The 19,070-nt window shown below is 43.8% G+C and overlaps 1 protein-coding gene across 1 annotated transcript in view; it reads right to left on the bottom strand.

The window, feature by feature from the left end:
- DOCK2 (dedicator of cytokinesis 2) overlaps window positions 1-19,070 on the bottom strand; it is a 522,773-nt gene that overhangs the window by 440,455 nt on the left and 63,248 nt on the right. The window contains exon 8 of the mRNA XM_075274736.1: window positions 8,389-8,543. Within this exon, the coding sequence (XP_075130837.1) occupies window positions 8,389-8,543 (155 nt within the window). The remainder of the gene's footprint in view (window positions 1-8,388; window positions 8,544-19,070) is intronic.

A 19,070-nucleotide genomic window follows, 5' to 3' on the forward strand; every position in this document is an offset into this window, starting at 1 on the left:
AGAGCAAAATGCTGCGACTGTTGGAATGCCGCGACAGTCGCGCTAGCCAAGGGAGGCGGTTTTTTGGACCGCATTCTGAGGCGGATTCCCATGTCAAAATCCAGTCCGAAAAACCCCGTGTGGACCCAGCCTCAGAGTCTCTATTTAGGTATCCTCTTAACTCAGGCTTAGTCAGGGTGAGTGATAGGGAAACTTCCATTACTATAGTTTACTTTGCTTTGTTTTTCACTGATTTTGTCTGCTTACGTTTATTTTGTATTTATTTCACATCTTCATTTGTTTCTGTTCGTAGACAAACATAACACCACATTTATCACAGTGAATGACATGCATCTCTGGATGCCCTTGTCTAACTTGGTGGTGTCAACATTTTGGCACAATATGGCACCTATTAAGCCAAATCCCATTTTGCAAATCACGCCCTTTCATTAAACCATGCGCCATATCTAGCAAGGTGCAAAAATGACATGGAATTTCACCAATCCTCTGCCCAGTATGAGTAGTATATTGGCCAATATGATCCCCTATTCAACAGAATAGTCCCAACATCCTTTTTTATTTTGACAATTTTGCAAAAATCACACACAATTAGAATCTTAATGAACAAATTAGGAAACTAAGAAAGTATTGTATACCTCATCATAAATAATCTAGGTCTATAGCTTAGAATACAAAAATGAACACATTAGCAGCATTGTGTATATTGTGAAAATAGAATAACCTATCCAAAAAATTCTGATTTTTCTTATATATTAGCTAAAGGCCCTGATTTCTACAGGTTATCCAGGAATGTGCTAATGGTTGTTATCCATTCTTTTATTAGAAGTTTTCTTTTTTTTTTTTTTTTTAATGTAGATTGTGAGCCCCACATAGAGCTCACAATGTACATTTTTCCCTATCAGTATGTCTTTTTTTGGAATATGGGATGGAAATCCATGCAAACACGGAGAGAACATACAAACTCCTTGCAGATGGTTTTTTGCCCATGGCGGGATTTGAACACCAGGACTCCAGTGCTGCAAGGCTGCAGTGCTAACCACTGAGCCACCATGTGGCCCCCCTTTTATTAGAAGTTTTCTATCATAGCTACCGCTACTAATAAGCTCCATAGATAATATCAGGGGAAACACCTGCTGGGAAGAAAATACTGACTCTGTGAACATGTTGTTATGGGGGAACTTCAGTCCTGACATAGCTGCTGAGGTCAGAGCACACACATGGTTTAAAGAAGTGTATAGGATAGATCAAGGAAACGTATATAAAATAGGAACTCTATGTTGTTAATAGTAGTCAGGGAGAAGAACGAAGTGTATGTTATGACTTGGATTAGATATAATGTTTCTCCTTGCCAAGTCATGTAGGCAGAAAAGTAATGTTCATTTACCAATGGTTCATGGTTCATATTCGCTCCCTGGAGACTGCTGGGACTAAAAACTATTACTAAGGCCAAAGATAAAACCATATCACTTAAAGGGGCTCTATCAGCAAAACCTAAAAAAGAATGATCTACGTACGCATCGTGCACGCGGGGCGGGCATTCAGGGTGTGTCTTCTTCTTCATCCACGCCTCCTCTTCCTCCGATGTCCTCGGGTCCCGTCCTCCTCCAGCGCTCGCTAACTGACATTGATTTAAGAAAATGGCCTGGGCGCATGCGCAGTAGCCGTAGTAGAAGCCGCATGCTACTGCGCATGCGCCCAGGCTATTTTTTTTTTATCAATGTCAGTTCGCGAGCGCCGGAGGAGGACGGGACCCGAGGACATCGGAGGAAGAGGAGGCGTGGATGAAGAAGACGGCGCACCCTGAATGCCCGCCCAGCGTGCACGATCCGTAAGTAGATCACATTCTTTTTTAGGGTTTTATTTTAAAAGGGGGGAGGGTAGTTTAATATAACATTTACGGTGCCTGAATAACCTTTTTAAAGATGATTTTGCTGATAGAGCCCCTTTAAAGAGAACATTAAGCTAAGAATCATGTCACAGTCATAGTCAGTTCTTGCATTTTACAGCATATACAGTGCTATATGTTACACATAAATATTATATAACTTTTGGTTCATCCGCTGAATTTGTTGTTTATCAGTTTTGTAACATATGCAAATCTGTTTTCCAGGCTGTAAATAGGAAAACGATGCCTCTGCTTGCTGCCCTCTAGGGACAGCCCCCTTAAACATCATGCATGACTTTTTCAACAAGCCTATTGCTATGATGCGAGGTTTAGCCAAACCAGTAGATCCCAGCTGTGGACAGCGCTGTTTCAATCTGTTGGATATCATTTGCACAGCGTAGGGAAAACTGGTTTGGCAGTGATGAGAGACTTCTAGACCAGGTTCTGGGGATAATATCACGCCTTAAGTAGTCTCTCATCACAGCCAAACCAGTCTTCCCTACGTTGTGCTGATGAGATCCAACAGATTGAAACAGCACTGTCCACAGCTGGGATTCTGTTCCTTTTGGAATAGATCTACTGGTTTGGCTAAACCTTGCATCATAGCAATAGGCTTGTTGAAAAAGTCATGTATGATGTTTAAGGGGGCTGTCCCTAGAGGGCAGCAAGCAGAGGCATCGTTTTCCTATTTACATCCTGCAAAACAGCTTTTCATATTTCTCATAATCCCCCAGTGGAGCAAAAATGGCTTTGTAAGTCTCCATATGCATGTAAAGGTACTTCCTCCTTAAGAGGTGATATTATCCCCAGAACTCAATTTTGTAATGCATTGTTAAAGCGTATGTGTTATTTCAGGCGACATTTCAGAATAAGGGAGCCTTCACACGATGTAACGCTGCGCTCATTCTGATCGTAAAAACACGTTAAGAATGAGCGCATAAAAAGCAGCTTCCATTGATTTGAATGGGAGCCGGCATACGTGCGCTCCCCATTGAAATCAATGGGAGGCTTTTTTCCCTATTGCTTTCAGTGTATTACGTGCGTATCACATTGAAAGCAATAGGGAAAAAAGCCTCCCATTGATTTCAATGGGGAGCGCACGTATGCCAGCTCCCATTCAAATCAATGGGAGCTGCTTTTTACGCGCTCATTCTGAACGTGTTTTTACGATCAGAATGAGCGCAGCGTTACATCGTGTGAAGGCTCCCTAAGATGATAGACTATGATGGGGTCCGTGTGTTTTCCACCACGAGTCATGTGGAAAGAAAAGTACTTCACGAATTACTTTCCTCTCCACATGACTCGTGCGGAGACTGGGCGGAAAACACACAGACCTCATTATAGTCTATGAGGTCCGTGTGCTTTCAGCGCTCACCGCTTGTCAATGTGTTCGGTATTCCATTCGGAGGGTTGCCAAGTGGACTCCCGAACAGAATACCGAATGCAGATGTGAACCAAGCCTTAGGTGAAACTTAGCATAAACTACATGTACTGAGCATACATGGCATGCTTTTATCCAAAAACTGTGCAGCCTGACACTTGGTAAACAGGAATCTAAATGGTGCAATAACGCAGTCAATGTGGTCATCTGTAGTATACAATTCTTTTTAACTTTTTTATGCCACTAAGTCACTTTAATTACTCCAGTGCTCCGCAGCCATCATTTCACACATACATGTGCTAATGGTGTTACAAATCACATTAAGTCACAGAGGAACATGGGAGAAAATAAGCACTAGCAAAGCTTTTGGTGACACAACACATAAAAAACACACTCCTGCAGCAGCTAAATATACTTTCATGTCCATTACGATGTACAGATCATTTCAGCTAAGCCTCCACTTTGTATTTGTAGGCAGTAAAGAAAATAAACGCCGGTTCTAACCAAAGCAAAAATCTTTATTAGTGTAATATCTTCATTTTGTCTACATTAGACAGCGGGATGTCAGCACTTCTTGGATCCTCATTACCGTGGGTTAGCCGTTCCTTCTACAGTAAAAGTGCTCAAATGAATTTTATTTTCCTTCTTTTTGGCTTTTTTTTTATGACAACAGAGAGAAATACAGAGTTCAATAAAGGATACTAAATGGGTTTGGCGAGCCGAGTTCGGAGACTTCACCCTAGAATAGTTCGCTATACCTCTGCTAACGAAAACTCAGCCAAGCATGACACTTTACTCATTAGGGAGTCATTAAATCTGCTGCCTTAGTAGTTACTTGCACTGAAGATATTGCGCTGCTAAACAAACTCTAAATACACTCAATAGTAAAACAATGCATTTTTTCCTGCTAATGGTCCCTACTGTCAGTTTGTATATCCAATGTCATTTGTACTCCTACTTACATTTCAGTAACGGTGCTGAAAAAGCAAGGTGGCCGGGAGGTTGTCATACTCGGAGGAAGCGAAAACATTTTTTAATTTTGCAAATAAGTTGCACTTACGTAGTCCACTCTTTTCCATTAAAGCTCAATCCATGAGCAAGCATTGGATTCATCGCTGAAAGCAAGCAATTACTGACCCTTATGCAACCATTAAAGAGAACTTTTGGATTTGATATGCGGAGTGTCACGGAGCCAAGTTTAATGTGCCTGCTTACACCTGATCTGATAATTCATCAAAGTGGAAATAGAAAAGTACACTCTGGATTCATTGATCGCCTCTGGCATTGTAAAGCAAATGCGACATGCTGGTTAATAATTTATTTTATAAATAGACAAACATCGTCATTTCAATAGCTGACCCTGACACCTGCAGTCAAAACAAAGGCACATACCTTAATGAGAAGATGTAGATTCATTAAAGGGGTTGTCCCAACTCAAGGATCCTATCTATACTGCTAATTTATGTGGATTTAAGACTTTTGCTAAATACATTGATTAAGCAAAACTGCTTTGCTTGGCTGTTATCTTGATTTATTCACTTCATTGTTTACACCGTGTAAATAACTATGGACCTGGGGATGATCTTATCTCTCCGCCTAGGACAGGTGAGTTCTCGGTGCTTGTATTTCTGAGCTCTTTATCTCTCTGCCCAGGACAAGTGATGTAGCTCCCTGCTCTCAGGAGGGGGGGGGGGGGGAGCTGAGTGCTTTGTTCTTGTATTTCGGAAATGTTTATCTCCCTCTTCCAGTCATCAGACAGCTAATTGAATTCTGCTGATAAGGGCTGAGACAGGGAGTCCATTAAACACAGACCTAAAAGTGAGTATATTGCAAGCTCAGTCCTGTAGCATGTAAGTTTGGGATTCTCATCACATAACAAATCCATCTCTGCTACATCAGCTTCATAATGTGCATCTTCCAATGATACTGTGATAATTTATTTACAACCATCCCTCATTACTGACTGCAAACATGTACTGCTATGAAGAGCTAGCAGAGCTGGTTTTGTCTGTGACACAGCAAGTAAAACCCCGCCCACCAATGTACTGAGAAAACCAGGAAGTGAACAGAGCATACAGCCTGCAAGGTGGTGAACAAGTGAGTTGGGAATACCCCTTTAATCTCTACACTAACACCTTCTCCCGCCTACTCTCGAAATAACATAATTTATCAAAAATGTATATTTACCCATATCCCTGGGGGGTCATGTGAATTAGCAAAGTTTAACATTACAAATAATACATTAACTACAGTGTGATACAGAGTGTTAACTTGGTGTTTTCAATAGATTTCAATGGCTTTTTTTCAAACACAAGAAGATGGGGAAACATCTGGACATAGGCTTGAAATAATATGCATCGGTGCATTGCTCATTAAGAATGGAGAGTCAGTGCATGCCCATGTGGGAGACTGCAGAGCAGTGGTGAGGAGGGAAACAGCATGGCAGCCCTGGGAGAAGCAGAAGGTCAGACATAGAACCCTGAAGTAGGGACTGAAGTGGGACAAACCATGTTTGTTAGCTGATGTTTTTTTTTAAGTAAACATTGGTTACATACATCCCATCTATACACCAGATATATAGTTTATGTTATATAGCGTACATTTAGAGGGGTTGACTGATGAAACAGTGCTGTGTTGGAATACGTCTAAAAGTATTTGTTGTCATGTCTTCTTGCATTGAAAAGTTTGGCCAACTACACTTTTTAATGCAGTAAAAATATATATATATATCTTTATGCCAAAGGATGACATATGCAACTGTATGGCTTGCAGTTGTCTACTTGGCTTATAGGTGCACTGCAGTGTCTTATACTAATAGCATCATAGTTACAAATGCTAGTTCTTTGTATTAACCACAGTTACGGCATCTTTTTCCTTAGCTGGTTTAGCCCAATTCTTTAGTCCCTTCCATTACAGGTAATAGTCTAGTTGTCTTCCTTTGAACCCTATTCAGATTTAGAGATGAGCGAGTACTGTTCGGATCAGCCGATCCGAACAGCACGCTCGCATAGAAATGAATGGAGCGGGGGGTTAAGCGGCCGGCGTCAAAGCGGAAGTACCAGGTGCATCCATTCATTTCTATGGAGCGTGCTGTTCGGATCAGCTGATCCAAACAGTACTCGCTCATCTCTATTCAGATTCTGTTCCTTTCTACAATATCAATGTACTGCAGATGTAGTTTTACAACCTATTTATAGATGGCTGATAATGGGATGACAGATTTTTATCTGTGTTTTATACCACCTAAAATCATATTTGCTGTTGCAGATGTTGCTTGACATTGACTTCTGCTGCTTAGCCTTCTAAGGCCCGGGTCACATCTGCCTTTGGGCCATTCCGTTCTCCTATCCACATGAAATATGCAGAGAAAAAAGTCCTGCAAGCAGTACTGTTGTCTGTGCATTTTTCGTGAGGAAACCACACGGGCCCCATTATAGTCTATGTGGTCCAGGGGTTTCCTTAGGTAACCTCTTTTTTGTACGGATAGGTTTCCATTCGGTGGATCCCCAAGTAGACTGCCCGACGCAAACTCGAACGCAGATGTGAACCGGGCCTAAAAGGCTAATAAATTGGTATTGTTATGGAAAATATACATAATGCTGCAGACAAGTAGAAGGCAACATAAAAAATGAAATACCTCTTTGTTCAATAATTATGTTATTATGTTCATAAAAAAACAATATTTCTGCTATAGATTTCTTCCCAGTTCATAAAATCCACATCCTGTGTAAACAATGGTGCTGTGACGTGCTGTCCTGGGGGCAGAATATAGAATTTGCACAGCACAGAGGTGATAAGCTGTATTTGTAAGTTTATGACATTACTTTTTCATTATTTAAAGGGGTTGTCCCATCACAAGGATCCTATCTATACTGCTTGTTAATGTGGATGTAAGATTTTTCCTAAATACACTGCTTCAGCAAAACTGCTTTGTTTGTCCACTATCTTACTTTATTAATTTTTTTTTGACACATCCCTTGACTTATCTGGTCAAGTAAGTCAAGTGATGTATCTGCTGCTCTGAGGGGGGAGGGAGGAGGGGCTAAGTGCACGGGAGCGAGCCTGGAGGGGGGGGTAGTTTACACTTTGGGGGGTTGCTTACACTTTGGGAGGGGGGGAAGGGGCCACCGATACAGACCCGGCATCCGCTGTAATAGAGAGGCGGATGCCGGGGAGTGTAGACGCCGGCACAGGTAAGGCCAGCAGCGGCAGGAGCGATGCTGCTATTCCGGAGGGGGGGGGGGGGCGGAGGAGCGGAATAGCAGCATCGCTCCTGCCGCTGCTGGCTTCACCTGTGCCGGCGTCTACACTCCCCGGCATCCGCCTCTCTATTACAGTGGATACCGGGTCTGTATTACATTGTGAAGGCTGTACGTCTGATGCCTAGTGCATCGGCAGCGCACACGCAGGGCCAGCGGCATAGAAGCGACGACTTCTCGCTGCTGTCTTTGCATATGTAACCCTGCCCACCAATGACCAAAAGCCAGAAGACAGAAGAATTTACTGCAGCGAAGACTAGCAAGTATGCGACGTGGGACAACCCCTTTAATAGTCTGTGTGTCTTAACTGATGAAGAACCTGGTGTCTTTCTTTAGCTTTATCTAAATTCTCATTCTAAATCCATAACTTCATCCAAAACTATTCCTACGTGTGAGTAAAAAAAAAAGGGTATCCAATGATAGGATCCCTTTAAATAGTCTTCTTAAAAAAACAAGGTGCCCACAGTGTATGCCCATATGCCTATAAAGTATTATTTTGGTATATGCTTCAGAGGTTTCTATCAAAAGGATATTTGTGAATGTTGTTTTTGAATCTTTATACTCACTATGTTGAAACCTAGCGTATCTTTCATGCTGTTTGTAAAGAACCAATCCTCTGTAAGTCATCGCACTTAGCAATATTTTATCTGTCTCAAACACAGCTGAACCACAGAAATCTTTGCCTAAACCAGCCAATCTTTCCTCCAGCAAACACATTTTCTATCAGTGTGTCTAAACACTATTATGGGTTTCTTTATCTGTCTTATTTTCTTCTGCAAAGTAGAAAAGTAAAACCGCTATCCAAGATATTGCCAAGTGGCAATATAGTGATATCGTCTCTGGTAAAAAACTACATTTCCTACCTTATAATTGTTTGTTTCTGAGGGTCATACAATGACATAAACAGTTCGGAATCTTCCCCTATTCGGCAAACAAAGTTTCTCACAAAGACATAGAAACTGTGCGTGGGAGAAGACGTTATACGGCCGTGCGTGGCAAAGTCATTCTGATCTCTGGTCTGAAAAAGAAAAGAAAAATATGATGGCTTAATGGACATCAAAATTACAGCGTGATAAATGGCGCAATCTACAGCAGAGAGGTTTTATTAAAAAGAGCTATTTTGTTTTCTAAAGTAATTTATTAGCATGCTTTGAAAGTTTCATCACATGAATAATTTAAGACAATTGGCTCCTCGAACCATGGAGAGAATATAAAAATATGTTAGATCTATTATGTTAAAAAGCTGTCATCATTGTCAGTCCCAATCAACGCCGGTTCCCAAATCTCCACCAGGAGGAAACAGGTGAGCGACAATGCTGGAATACAGAAGAGGCGCTGAGAGTAGAAAGCAAGAACTAAGGCTTTGTGAACACTTGAGATGTGGCATCCATTTATAAGGATGGATATCAAAGGCACCTGATGGACCCCCATTCAATGGGGTTGGTCATGTTTAGAGAATGGTGTCTGTTTTGATGGGGAAACGAAAGGACATTCTTACAGGAAGTCTACCAAGTCCCCCAAGTATATTCAGCTGCCACCACCGTGCTATAGAGAACATTACTGTGATAAATAATATATCTTTGTTACGGATAACGCTTTTGTAGGTTTGGAGAAAAACAACTTTGAAGTCTTATACAAATCAGGCAATTGTTGCGCTGGGGTGGGCATACAGTCCTGGGAGCAGTACTCAATTGTCACTGGATAAGGTGGCATGGCAGGAGATGGTAGGGGTCTGCCCTAGTGCACCCTCTTATTGTCTTGAGACTTCAAAGCTGTTTTTCCAAATCTACAAACGTGATATACATACTGTAATAAATGTTCTATAACACGCTGGTGAATGTATATGAATATGAATATGCCCCGGGGAAGGGGGTAGATTCCATTTAAGATACATAATACTTACTCGAAAAGACACATTTGCTATTGAGGGCGCCCGTGTGCGCTTTAGGCAATCCAGCTGGGTTTCCATCTTCTACCCCGAGAAAATGGACAGGGGACGGAAACCCGGCAGTCAGTTTTCAAACCCATTCAAGTGAATGGGTTTGAAAAGTGAACGCCCGTGAGTGTGTTGTACCAGTCTGCGGCGAAACCGGGTTTTTTTAACCAGACACAAAGTCCTGCACGTCCGACTTTGTGTCTGGTTAAAAAAAACACTCATGGGCGCTCACTTTTCAAACCCCTTCACTTGAATGGGATTGAAAACTGACTGCCAGGTTTCCATCCCCTGTCCAGTTTCTCGGGGCAGAAGACAGAAACCCAACTGGATTGCCTAAAGCGCACACGGGCGCAGGTGTGAACCCAACAAACTCAAAAAATGCTAAGAAAGTTTTAGCTCAAACGAATTTTTAATGAAAGAGATGTTACATAGCATTTATATAGACAACTGGTTACACTCTGCGTCATAAAATAAAGATAGGACATACTGATTTCACTTTTTAACCATTACGCTTTAAATATAGATCATCAATTACTCAGAATGATTAATTTTGGGTCCAACTCTATTGAACAGAGGTTACAGGCAGATGGACGTACAAAATAGGGACATTTGGAAAGCAGAATAGCTTTTAATAAATATGTTCCTTTCTCTTTTTAGCTCCCTTCTGTACCGTTTATGCTTTATATCGTTTGCCAATCCTAATTAAAAATATATTTGGTTTTGATGTAGAAAAACAGACAAGTTCTCTTGTTATTTCAGGGCGCCATCAGAAAACGTACTGTGCAAACGTTTTAGGTAGGAATGGAAAAATGCTACAATTTAAGGCTTTGTTCACATTTGGCCACATGGCTGTTTTTTGAGTGGCTGTCACACGGCCATTTTAGTGCCCATGCATGGGTCTATTCATATGTCCATGGACCAATGGGGGACATACACATGTCCATTTTTTAGCAGACTGTTTTAACAAACTGAAATAAAATAGAACAAGTTATATCAGTGTCTATTTTCATAGATGAAGTGAATGGGCCCATTTTTTTATGTCCATCAAAACAGATTTGCATCGGTTTGATGGCGGTTAAAAATGGATGAGAGTGTTGGGTCATTACCCTGTTCCCCCCTTCACCTTCTGGATCACATACAACCGGCAGTCATACCGGCGCTCCGCTAAGGAAGCATCAGCATGACTGCCGATTGTTCCCCGCTCCAGCCGCTGCATAAGACATCCCCCGAAAATAAGAAAGGTCATATATTTAGTTAGATAATTTAATATAAGAAACTGTCTTATTTTCGGGGGAAACAGGGTACAACCAAATGTTTTAACTGTCACTTAAAATGGGTCAGTAAGGCTAAAGCCCCCAATTGTGGAAACGCAGCTTTTTTTGTTGCAGAATTTGTTGTGATGTGTTGTAGTCATTCTTGGTTGTGGCTCAAAAACCTGAACAAAATTTGCAACAAAAAAAGCTGCATCAAGTCTAATCAATTTGATTGACATTTTAGGCCAGCGACACTTTGCTCACTTCCAAAGCAGAATTAACATTAAGGGTGGGTTCACACGGGGTTTTTTGGAGGCCACTTAAGGTTCTGGACCGAAATACAGTTAGCTGCAACTGAATGCTGTTGCAGTGCACCGGCATCCATTTGCACACTCCGCTCCGGATTAGGCCCAAATCAATGGAGGGAGTGTCTTCAGGCGGATGTCGCGAGACGAATCCACCTGAAAGAATGAGCATGTCGCTTCTTTTTTCCGGGAGCCGGAACAAACAGCTCCCGGAAAAAAAGAACTGACCCATTGATTTCAATGGGAGCCGCCTTTTTGGTCAGGATTTTGAGACGCATATGGCCTCAAAATCCTGACCAAAAAACTGTGTGTGAACTTACAGACGCTGCTGTACACTCAGTCCCCTGTGGCATTGGCAGTGTGACAGTCCTGATAAGGGCCAAAGCACTACAGAGAGGCGTGAAACGTATTCTGAATACATTGTATGGACTCTAGAAGGAGACAGATAGGTATCTGAGATATGCTCAAAATATCCCAACAACCAGTCCAAGGAACAACAAGGAACCAGAGAAAGAGAAAGATTTTTTAAAAATCATTGTATGGACAAAACTATAGCTGTCAAGGGTATGGGGCATAAAGGAGAACGTCCCTTTAATGCCTAGAATACCACATTACTAGAGATGAGCGAACAGTGTTCTATCGAACTCATGTTCGATCGGATATTAGGCTGTTCGGCATGTTCGAATCGAATCGAACACCGCGTGGTAAAGTGCGCCATTACTCGATTCCCCTCCCACCTTCCCTGGCGCCTTTTTTGCTCCAATAACAGCGCAGGGTAGGTGGGACAGGAACTACGACACCGGTGACGTTGAGAAAAGTAGGCAAAACCCATTGGCTGCCGAAAACATGTGACCTCTAATTTAAAAGAACAGCGCCGCCCAGGTTCGCGTCATTCTGAGCTTGCAATTCACCGAGGACGGAGGTTTCCGTCCAGTTAGCTAGGGCTTAGATTCTGGGTAGGCAGGGACAGGCTAGGATAGGAAGGAGAAGACAACCAACAGCTCTTATAAGAGCTAAATTCCAGGGAGAAGCTTGTCAGTGTAACGTGGCACTGACGGGCTCAATCGCCGCAACCCAGCTTTCCCAGGATCCTGAATGGAATACACTGTCAGTGTATTCCCGTATACCCGATATATACCCCCGATACCCGTTCCAACGGTGTGCCCCCCCACCTTCACCCCAGAAATACCCTGCAAGTCCCCTAGCAATAGAATTGGGGCTATATACACCCACAATTTTTACTACTGGTATACAGTGCCATTGTCTGACTGGGAATTCAAAGAATATATTGGGAATACAAATACCCTCATTTCTTGCTACTGCCATATAGTGCCAGTTTCTGACTGGTAATTCAAAGAATATATTGGGGTTACGTGCACCCACAATTTTTACTACTGGTATACAGTGCCATTGTCTGACTGGGAATTCAAAGAATATATTGGGGTTATAAATACCCTCATTTCTTGCTACTGCCATGTAGTGCCAGTTTCTGACTGGGAATTCAAAGAATATATTGGGGTTACGTGCACCCACAATTTTTACTACTGGTATACAGTGCCATTGTCTGACTGGGAATTCAAAGAATATATTGGGGTTATAAATACCCTCATTTCTTGCTACTGCCATATAGTGCCAGTTTCTGACTGGTAATTCAAAGAATATATTGGGGTTACGTGCACCCACAATTTTTACTACTGGTATACAGTGCCATTGTCTGACTGGGAATTCAAAGAATATATTGGGAATACAAATACCCTCATTTCTTGCTACTGCCATATAGTGCCAGTTTCTGACTGGGAATTCAAAGAATATATTGGGGTTACGTGCACCCACAATTTTTACTACTGGTATACAGTGCCATTGTCTGACTGGGAATTCAAAAAATATATTGGGGTTATAAATACCCTCATTTCTTGCTACTGCCATATAGTGCCAGTTTCTGACTGGTAATTCAAAGAATATATTGGGGTTACGTGCACCCACAATTTTTACTACTGGTATAAAGTGCCATTGTCTGACTGGGAATTCAAAGAATATATTGGGGTTATAAATACCCTCATTTCTTGCTACTGCCATATAGTGCCAGTTTCTGACTGGTAATTCAAAGAATATATTGCGGTTACGTGCACCCACAATTTTTACTACTGGTATACAGTGCCATTGTCTGACTGGGAATTCAAAGAATATATTGGGAATACAAATACCCTCATTTCTTGCTACTGCCATATAGTGCCAGTTTCTGACTGGTAATTCAAAGAATATATTGGGGTTACGTGCACCCACAATTTTTACTACTGGTATACAGTGCCATTGTCTGACTGGGAATTCAAAGAATATATTGGGGTTATAAATACCCTCATTTCTTGCTACTGCCATATAGTGCCAGTTTCTGACTGGTAATTCAAAGAATATATTGGGGTTACGTGCACCCACAATTTTTACTACTGGTATAAAGTGCCATTGTCTGACTGGGAATTCAAAGAATATATTGGGGTTATAAATACCCTCATTTCTTGCTACTGCCATATAGTGCCAGTTTCTGACTGGTAATTCAAAGAATATATTGCGGTTACGTGCACCCACAATTTTTACTACTGGTATACAGTGCCATTGTCTGACTGGGAATTCAAAGAATATATTGGGAATACAAATACCCTCATTTCTTGCTACTGCCATATAGTGCCAGTTTCTGACTGGTAATTCAAAGAATATATTGGGGTTACGTGCACCCACAATTTTTACTACTGGTATACAGTGCCATTGTCTGACTGGGAATTCAAAGAATATATTGGGGTTATAAATACCCTCATTTCTTGCTACTGCCATATAGTGCCAGTTTCTGACTGGGAATTCAAAGAATATATTGGGGTTACGTGCACCCACAATTTTTACTACTGGTATACAGTGCCATTGTCTGACTGGGAATTCAAAGAATATATTGGGGTTATAAATACCCTCATTTCTTGCTACTGCCATATAGTGCCAGTTTCTGACTGGTAATTCAAAGAATATATTGGGGTTACGTGCACCCACAATTTTTACTACTGGTATACAGTGCCATTGTCTGACTGGGAATTCAAAGAATATATTGGGAATACAAATACCCTCATTTCTTGCTACTGCCATATAGTGCCAGTTTCTGACTGGTAATTCAAAGAATATATTGGGGTTACGTGCACCCAAAATTTTTACTACTGGTATACAGTGCCATTGTCTGACTGGGAATTCAAAGAATATATTGGGGTTATAAATACCCTCATTTCTTGCTACTGCCATATAGTGCCAGTTTCTGACTGGGAATTCAAAGAATATATTGGGGTTACGTGCACCCACAATTTTTACTACTGGTATACAGTGCCATTGTCTGACTGGGAATTCAAAGAATATATTGGGGTTATAAATACCCTCATTTCTTGCTACTGCCATATAGTGCCAGTTTCTGACTGGTAATTCAAAGAATATATTGGGGTTACGTGCACCCACAATTTTTACTACTGGTATACAGTGCCATTGTCTGACTGGGAATTCAAAGAATATATTGGGAATACAAATACCCTCATTTCTTGCTACTGCCATATAGTGCCAGTTTCTGACTGGTAATTCAAAGAATATATTGGGGTTACGTGCACCCACAATTTTTACTACTGGTATACAGTGCCATTGTCTGACTGGGAATTCAAAGAATATATTGGGGTTATAAATACCCTCATTTCTTGCTACTGCCATATAGTGCCAGTTTCTGACTGGTAATTCAAAGAATATATTGGGGTTACGTGCACCCACAATTTTTACTACTGGTATACAGTGCCATTGTCTGACTGGGAATTCAAAGAATATATTGGGAATACAAATACCCTCATTTCTTGCTACTGCCATATAGTGCCAGTTTCTGACTGGTAATTCAAATAATATATTGGGGTTACGTGCACCCACAATTTTTACTACTGGTATACAGTGCCATTGTCTGACTGGGAATTCAAAGAATATATTGGGGTTATAAATACCCTCATTTCTTGCTACTGCCATATAGTGCCAGTTTCTGACTGGGAATTCAAAGAATATATTGGGGTTACGTGCACCCACAATTTTTACTACTGGTATACAGTGCCATTGTCTGACTGGGAATTCAAAGAATATATTGGGGTTATAAATACCCTCATTTCTTGCTACTGCCATATAGTGCCAGTTTCTGACTGGTAATTCAAAGAATATATTGGGGTTACGTGCACCCACAATTTTTACTACTGGTATACAGTGCCATTGTCTGACTGGGAATTCAAAGAATATATTGGGAATACAAATACCCTCATTTCTTGCTACTGCCATATAGTGCCAGTTTCTGACTGGTAATTCAAAGAATATATTGGGGTTACGTGCACCCACAATTTTTACTACTGGTATACAGTGCCATTGTCTGACTGGGAATTCAAAGAATATATTGGGGTTATAAATACCCTCATTTCTTGCTACTGCCATATAGTGCCAGTTTCTGACTGGTAATTCAAAGAATATATTGGGGTTACGTGCACCCACAATTTTTACTACTGGTATACAGTGCCATTGTCTGACTGGGAATTCAAAGAATATATTGGGAATACAAATACCCTCATTTCTTGCTACTGCCATATAGTGCCAGTTTCTGACTGGTAATTCAAAGAATATATTGGGGTTACGTGCACCCACAATTTTTACTACTGGTATACAGTGCCAATTTCTAACTAGGAATTCAAAATGCGCAAGGCTCCCGGAAAGGGACGTGGACGAGGCCGTGGGCGAGGTCGGGGGAATGGTTCTGGGGAGCAAGGTAGCAGTGAAGCCACAGGGCGTCCCGTGCCTACTCCTGTGGGGCAGCAAGCATTGCGCCACTCCACAGTGCCAGGGTTGCTTGCCACATTAACTAAACTGCAGGGTACAAACCTTAGTAGGCCTGAGAACCAGGAACAGGTCTTGCAATGGCTGTCAGAGAACGCTTACAGCACATTGTCCAGCAGCCAGTCAGACTCTGCCTCCTCTCCTCCTATTACCCAACAGTCTTGTCTTCCTTCCTCCCAAAATTCCGAAGCTTTACAGAACAATAACCCAAACTGTCCCTGCTCCCCAGAGCTGTTCTCCGCTCCTTTCATTGTCCCTCAACCTGCCTCTCCACGTCACGATTCCACGAACCTAACAGAGGAGCATCTGTGTCCAGATGCTCAAACACTAGAGTCTCCTCCATCTCCGTTCGATTTGGTGGTGGATGACCAGCAACCCACCCTCATCGACGATGATGTGACGCAGTTGCCGTCAGGGCATCCAGTTGACCGGCGCATTGTGCGGGAGGAGGAGATGAGACAGGAGTTGGAAGAGGAAGTGGTGGATGATGAGGACACTGACCCGACCTGGACAGGGGGGATGTCAAGCGGGGAAAGTAGTGTGGATGTTGAGGCAGGTGCAGCACCAAAAAGGGTAGCTAGAGGCAGAGGCAGAGGTCAGCAGCTTAGGCGAAGCCAGGCCACACCCGGAATCTCCCAAGATGTTCCAGTTCGTACCCAGCCCCGAAAAACTCCCACCTCGAGGGCACGTTTCTCGAAGGTGTGGAGTTTTTTCAAGGAATGCGCCGAGGACAGATATAGTGTTGTCTGCACAATTTGCCTCTCGAAATTGATTAGGGGCTCTGAGAAGAGCAACCTGTCCACCACTTCAATGCGCCGTCATTTGGAATCCAAGCACTGGAATCAGTGGCAGGCAGCAACGGCAGGACAAAGGCCGCCTGCCGTTCACGCCACTGCCACTGCCTCTGCCACTGCCTCTGCCACTGCCACTGCTGACTGTGCTGGCGATGCACTCCAGAGGACGAGCCAGGACACCACTTCATCTGCCTCCGCCACTTTGTTGACTTCTCCCTCATCCTCCCCTGTTCCTGTCTTATCTCCTTCTCCTGCACCATCAAAGGCACCATCAGGCGCTTCTTTACAACAACCCACCATCTCTCAGACATTGGAGCGGCGGCAGAAATACACTGCTAACCACCCACACGCGCAAGCCTTGAACGCCAACATCGCTAAACTGCTGGCCCAGGAGATGTTGGCGTTCCGGCTTGTTGAAACTCCCGCCTTCCTGGACCTGATGGCAACTGCGGCACCTCGCTATGCCGTCCCTAGCCGTCACTACTTCTCCCGGTGTGCCGTCCCCGCCTTGCACCAGCACGTGTCACTCAACATCAGGCGGGCCCTTAGTTCCGCGCTTTGCACAAAGGTCCACTTGGCCACCGACGCGTGGACAAGTGCATGCGGACAGGGACGCTACATTTCACTGACGGCACACTGGGTGAATGTAGTTGAGGCTGGGACTGCTTCCCAAACTGGCCCGGTGTACCTCGTCTCCCCGCCTAACATTCCTGGCAGGGACACGAGAAGAACACCCCCCTCCTCCTCCTCCTCTACCGCCTCCTCCTCCGCCACCGCCTCCTCCTCCGCCACCGCCTCCTCCTCCGCTGTTAGATTGACCCCAGCTACGAGTTGGAAACGTTGCAGCACTGGCGTTGGTAGACGTCAGCAGGCTGTGCTGAAGCTGATCAGCTTGGGGGACAGACAGCACACTGCCTCCGAGGTGAGGGATGCCCTCCTCGATGAGACGGCAATATGGTTTGAGCCGCTGCACCTGGGCCCAGGCATGGTCGTTTGTGATAACGGCCGGAACCTGGTAGCAGCTCTGGAGCTTGCCGGACTCCAACATGTTCCATGCCTGGCCCACGTCTTCAACCTAGTGGTGCAACGTTTCCTAAAGAGCTACCCCAATGTTCCAGAGCTACTGGTGAAAGTGCGGCGCATGTGCGCCCACTTTCGCAAGTCGACAGTAGCCGCTGCTAGCTTAAAATCTCTCCAGCAACGCCTGCATGTGCCACAACACCGGCTTTTGTGCGACGTCCCCACACGCTGGAACTCAACGTTTCAGATGTTGAATAGAGTGGTTGAGCAGCAGAGACCTTTGATGGAATACCAGCTACAAAACCCTAGGGTGCCACAAAGTCAGCTGCCTCAGTTTCACATCCATGAGTGGTCATGGATGAGAGACCTTTGTGACATCCTACGGGTCTTTGAGGAGTCCACAAGGAGGGTGAGCTCTGAGGATGCGATGGTGAGCCTTACAATCCCGCTCTTGTGTGTTCTGAGAGAATCCCTGATTGACATCAGGGATAACTCAGATCACACAGAGGAGTTAGGGATAGCATCCGATCCGTCACAGCTGGAGAGTAGGTCCACACATCTGTCCGCTTCACTGCGTTTAATGGAGGAGGAGGAGGAGGAGGAGGAAGAAGAGTTGTCCGATGATGTGATGGTGATACAGGAGGCTTCCGGGCAACTTCGAATCGTCCCATTGTTGCAGCGCGGATGGGTAGACATGGAGGATGAGGAGGAAATGGAGATTGAACTTTCCGGTGGGGCCAGAGGAGTCATGCCAACTAACACTGTGGCAGACATGGCTGAGTTCATGTTGGGGTGCTTTACAACCGACAAGCGTATTGTCAAAATCATGGAGGACAACCAGTACTGGATCTTTGCTATCCTTGACCCCCGGTATAAAAACAACATCTCGTCTTTTATTCCGGTAGAGGGGAGGGCCAATCGCATCAATGCTTGCCACAGGCAATTGGTGCAGAATATGATGGAGATGTTTCCAGCATGTGACGTTGGCGGCAGGGAGGGCAGTTCCTCCAGTAGGCAACCAAGTTCTCACCGGTCCACACAAACGAGGGGCACACTGTCTAAGGTCTGGGACACCTTGATGGCACCCCCTCGCCAAAGTGCCGCCACGGAGGGTCCTAGTGTCACCAGGCGTGAGAAGTATAGGCGCATGTTGCGGGAATACCTTTCCGACCACAGCCCTGTCCTCTCCGACCCCTCTGCGCCCTACACGTATTGGGTGTTGAAGTTGGACCTGTGGCTTGAACTTGCCCTATATGCCTTGGAGGTGCTGTCCTGTCCTGCCGCCAGCGTCCTATCTGAGAGGGTGTTCAGTGCAGCCGGTGGCATCACTGACAAGCGCACCCGTCTGTCAGCTGAGAGTGCCGA

The sequence above is a fragment of the Leptodactylus fuscus genome, chromosome 5 (assembly GCF_031893055.1).
Source record: "Leptodactylus fuscus isolate aLepFus1 chromosome 5, aLepFus1.hap2, whole genome shotgun sequence".
Lineage (NCBI taxonomy): Eukaryota > Metazoa > Chordata > Amphibia > Anura > Leptodactylidae > Leptodactylus > Leptodactylus fuscus.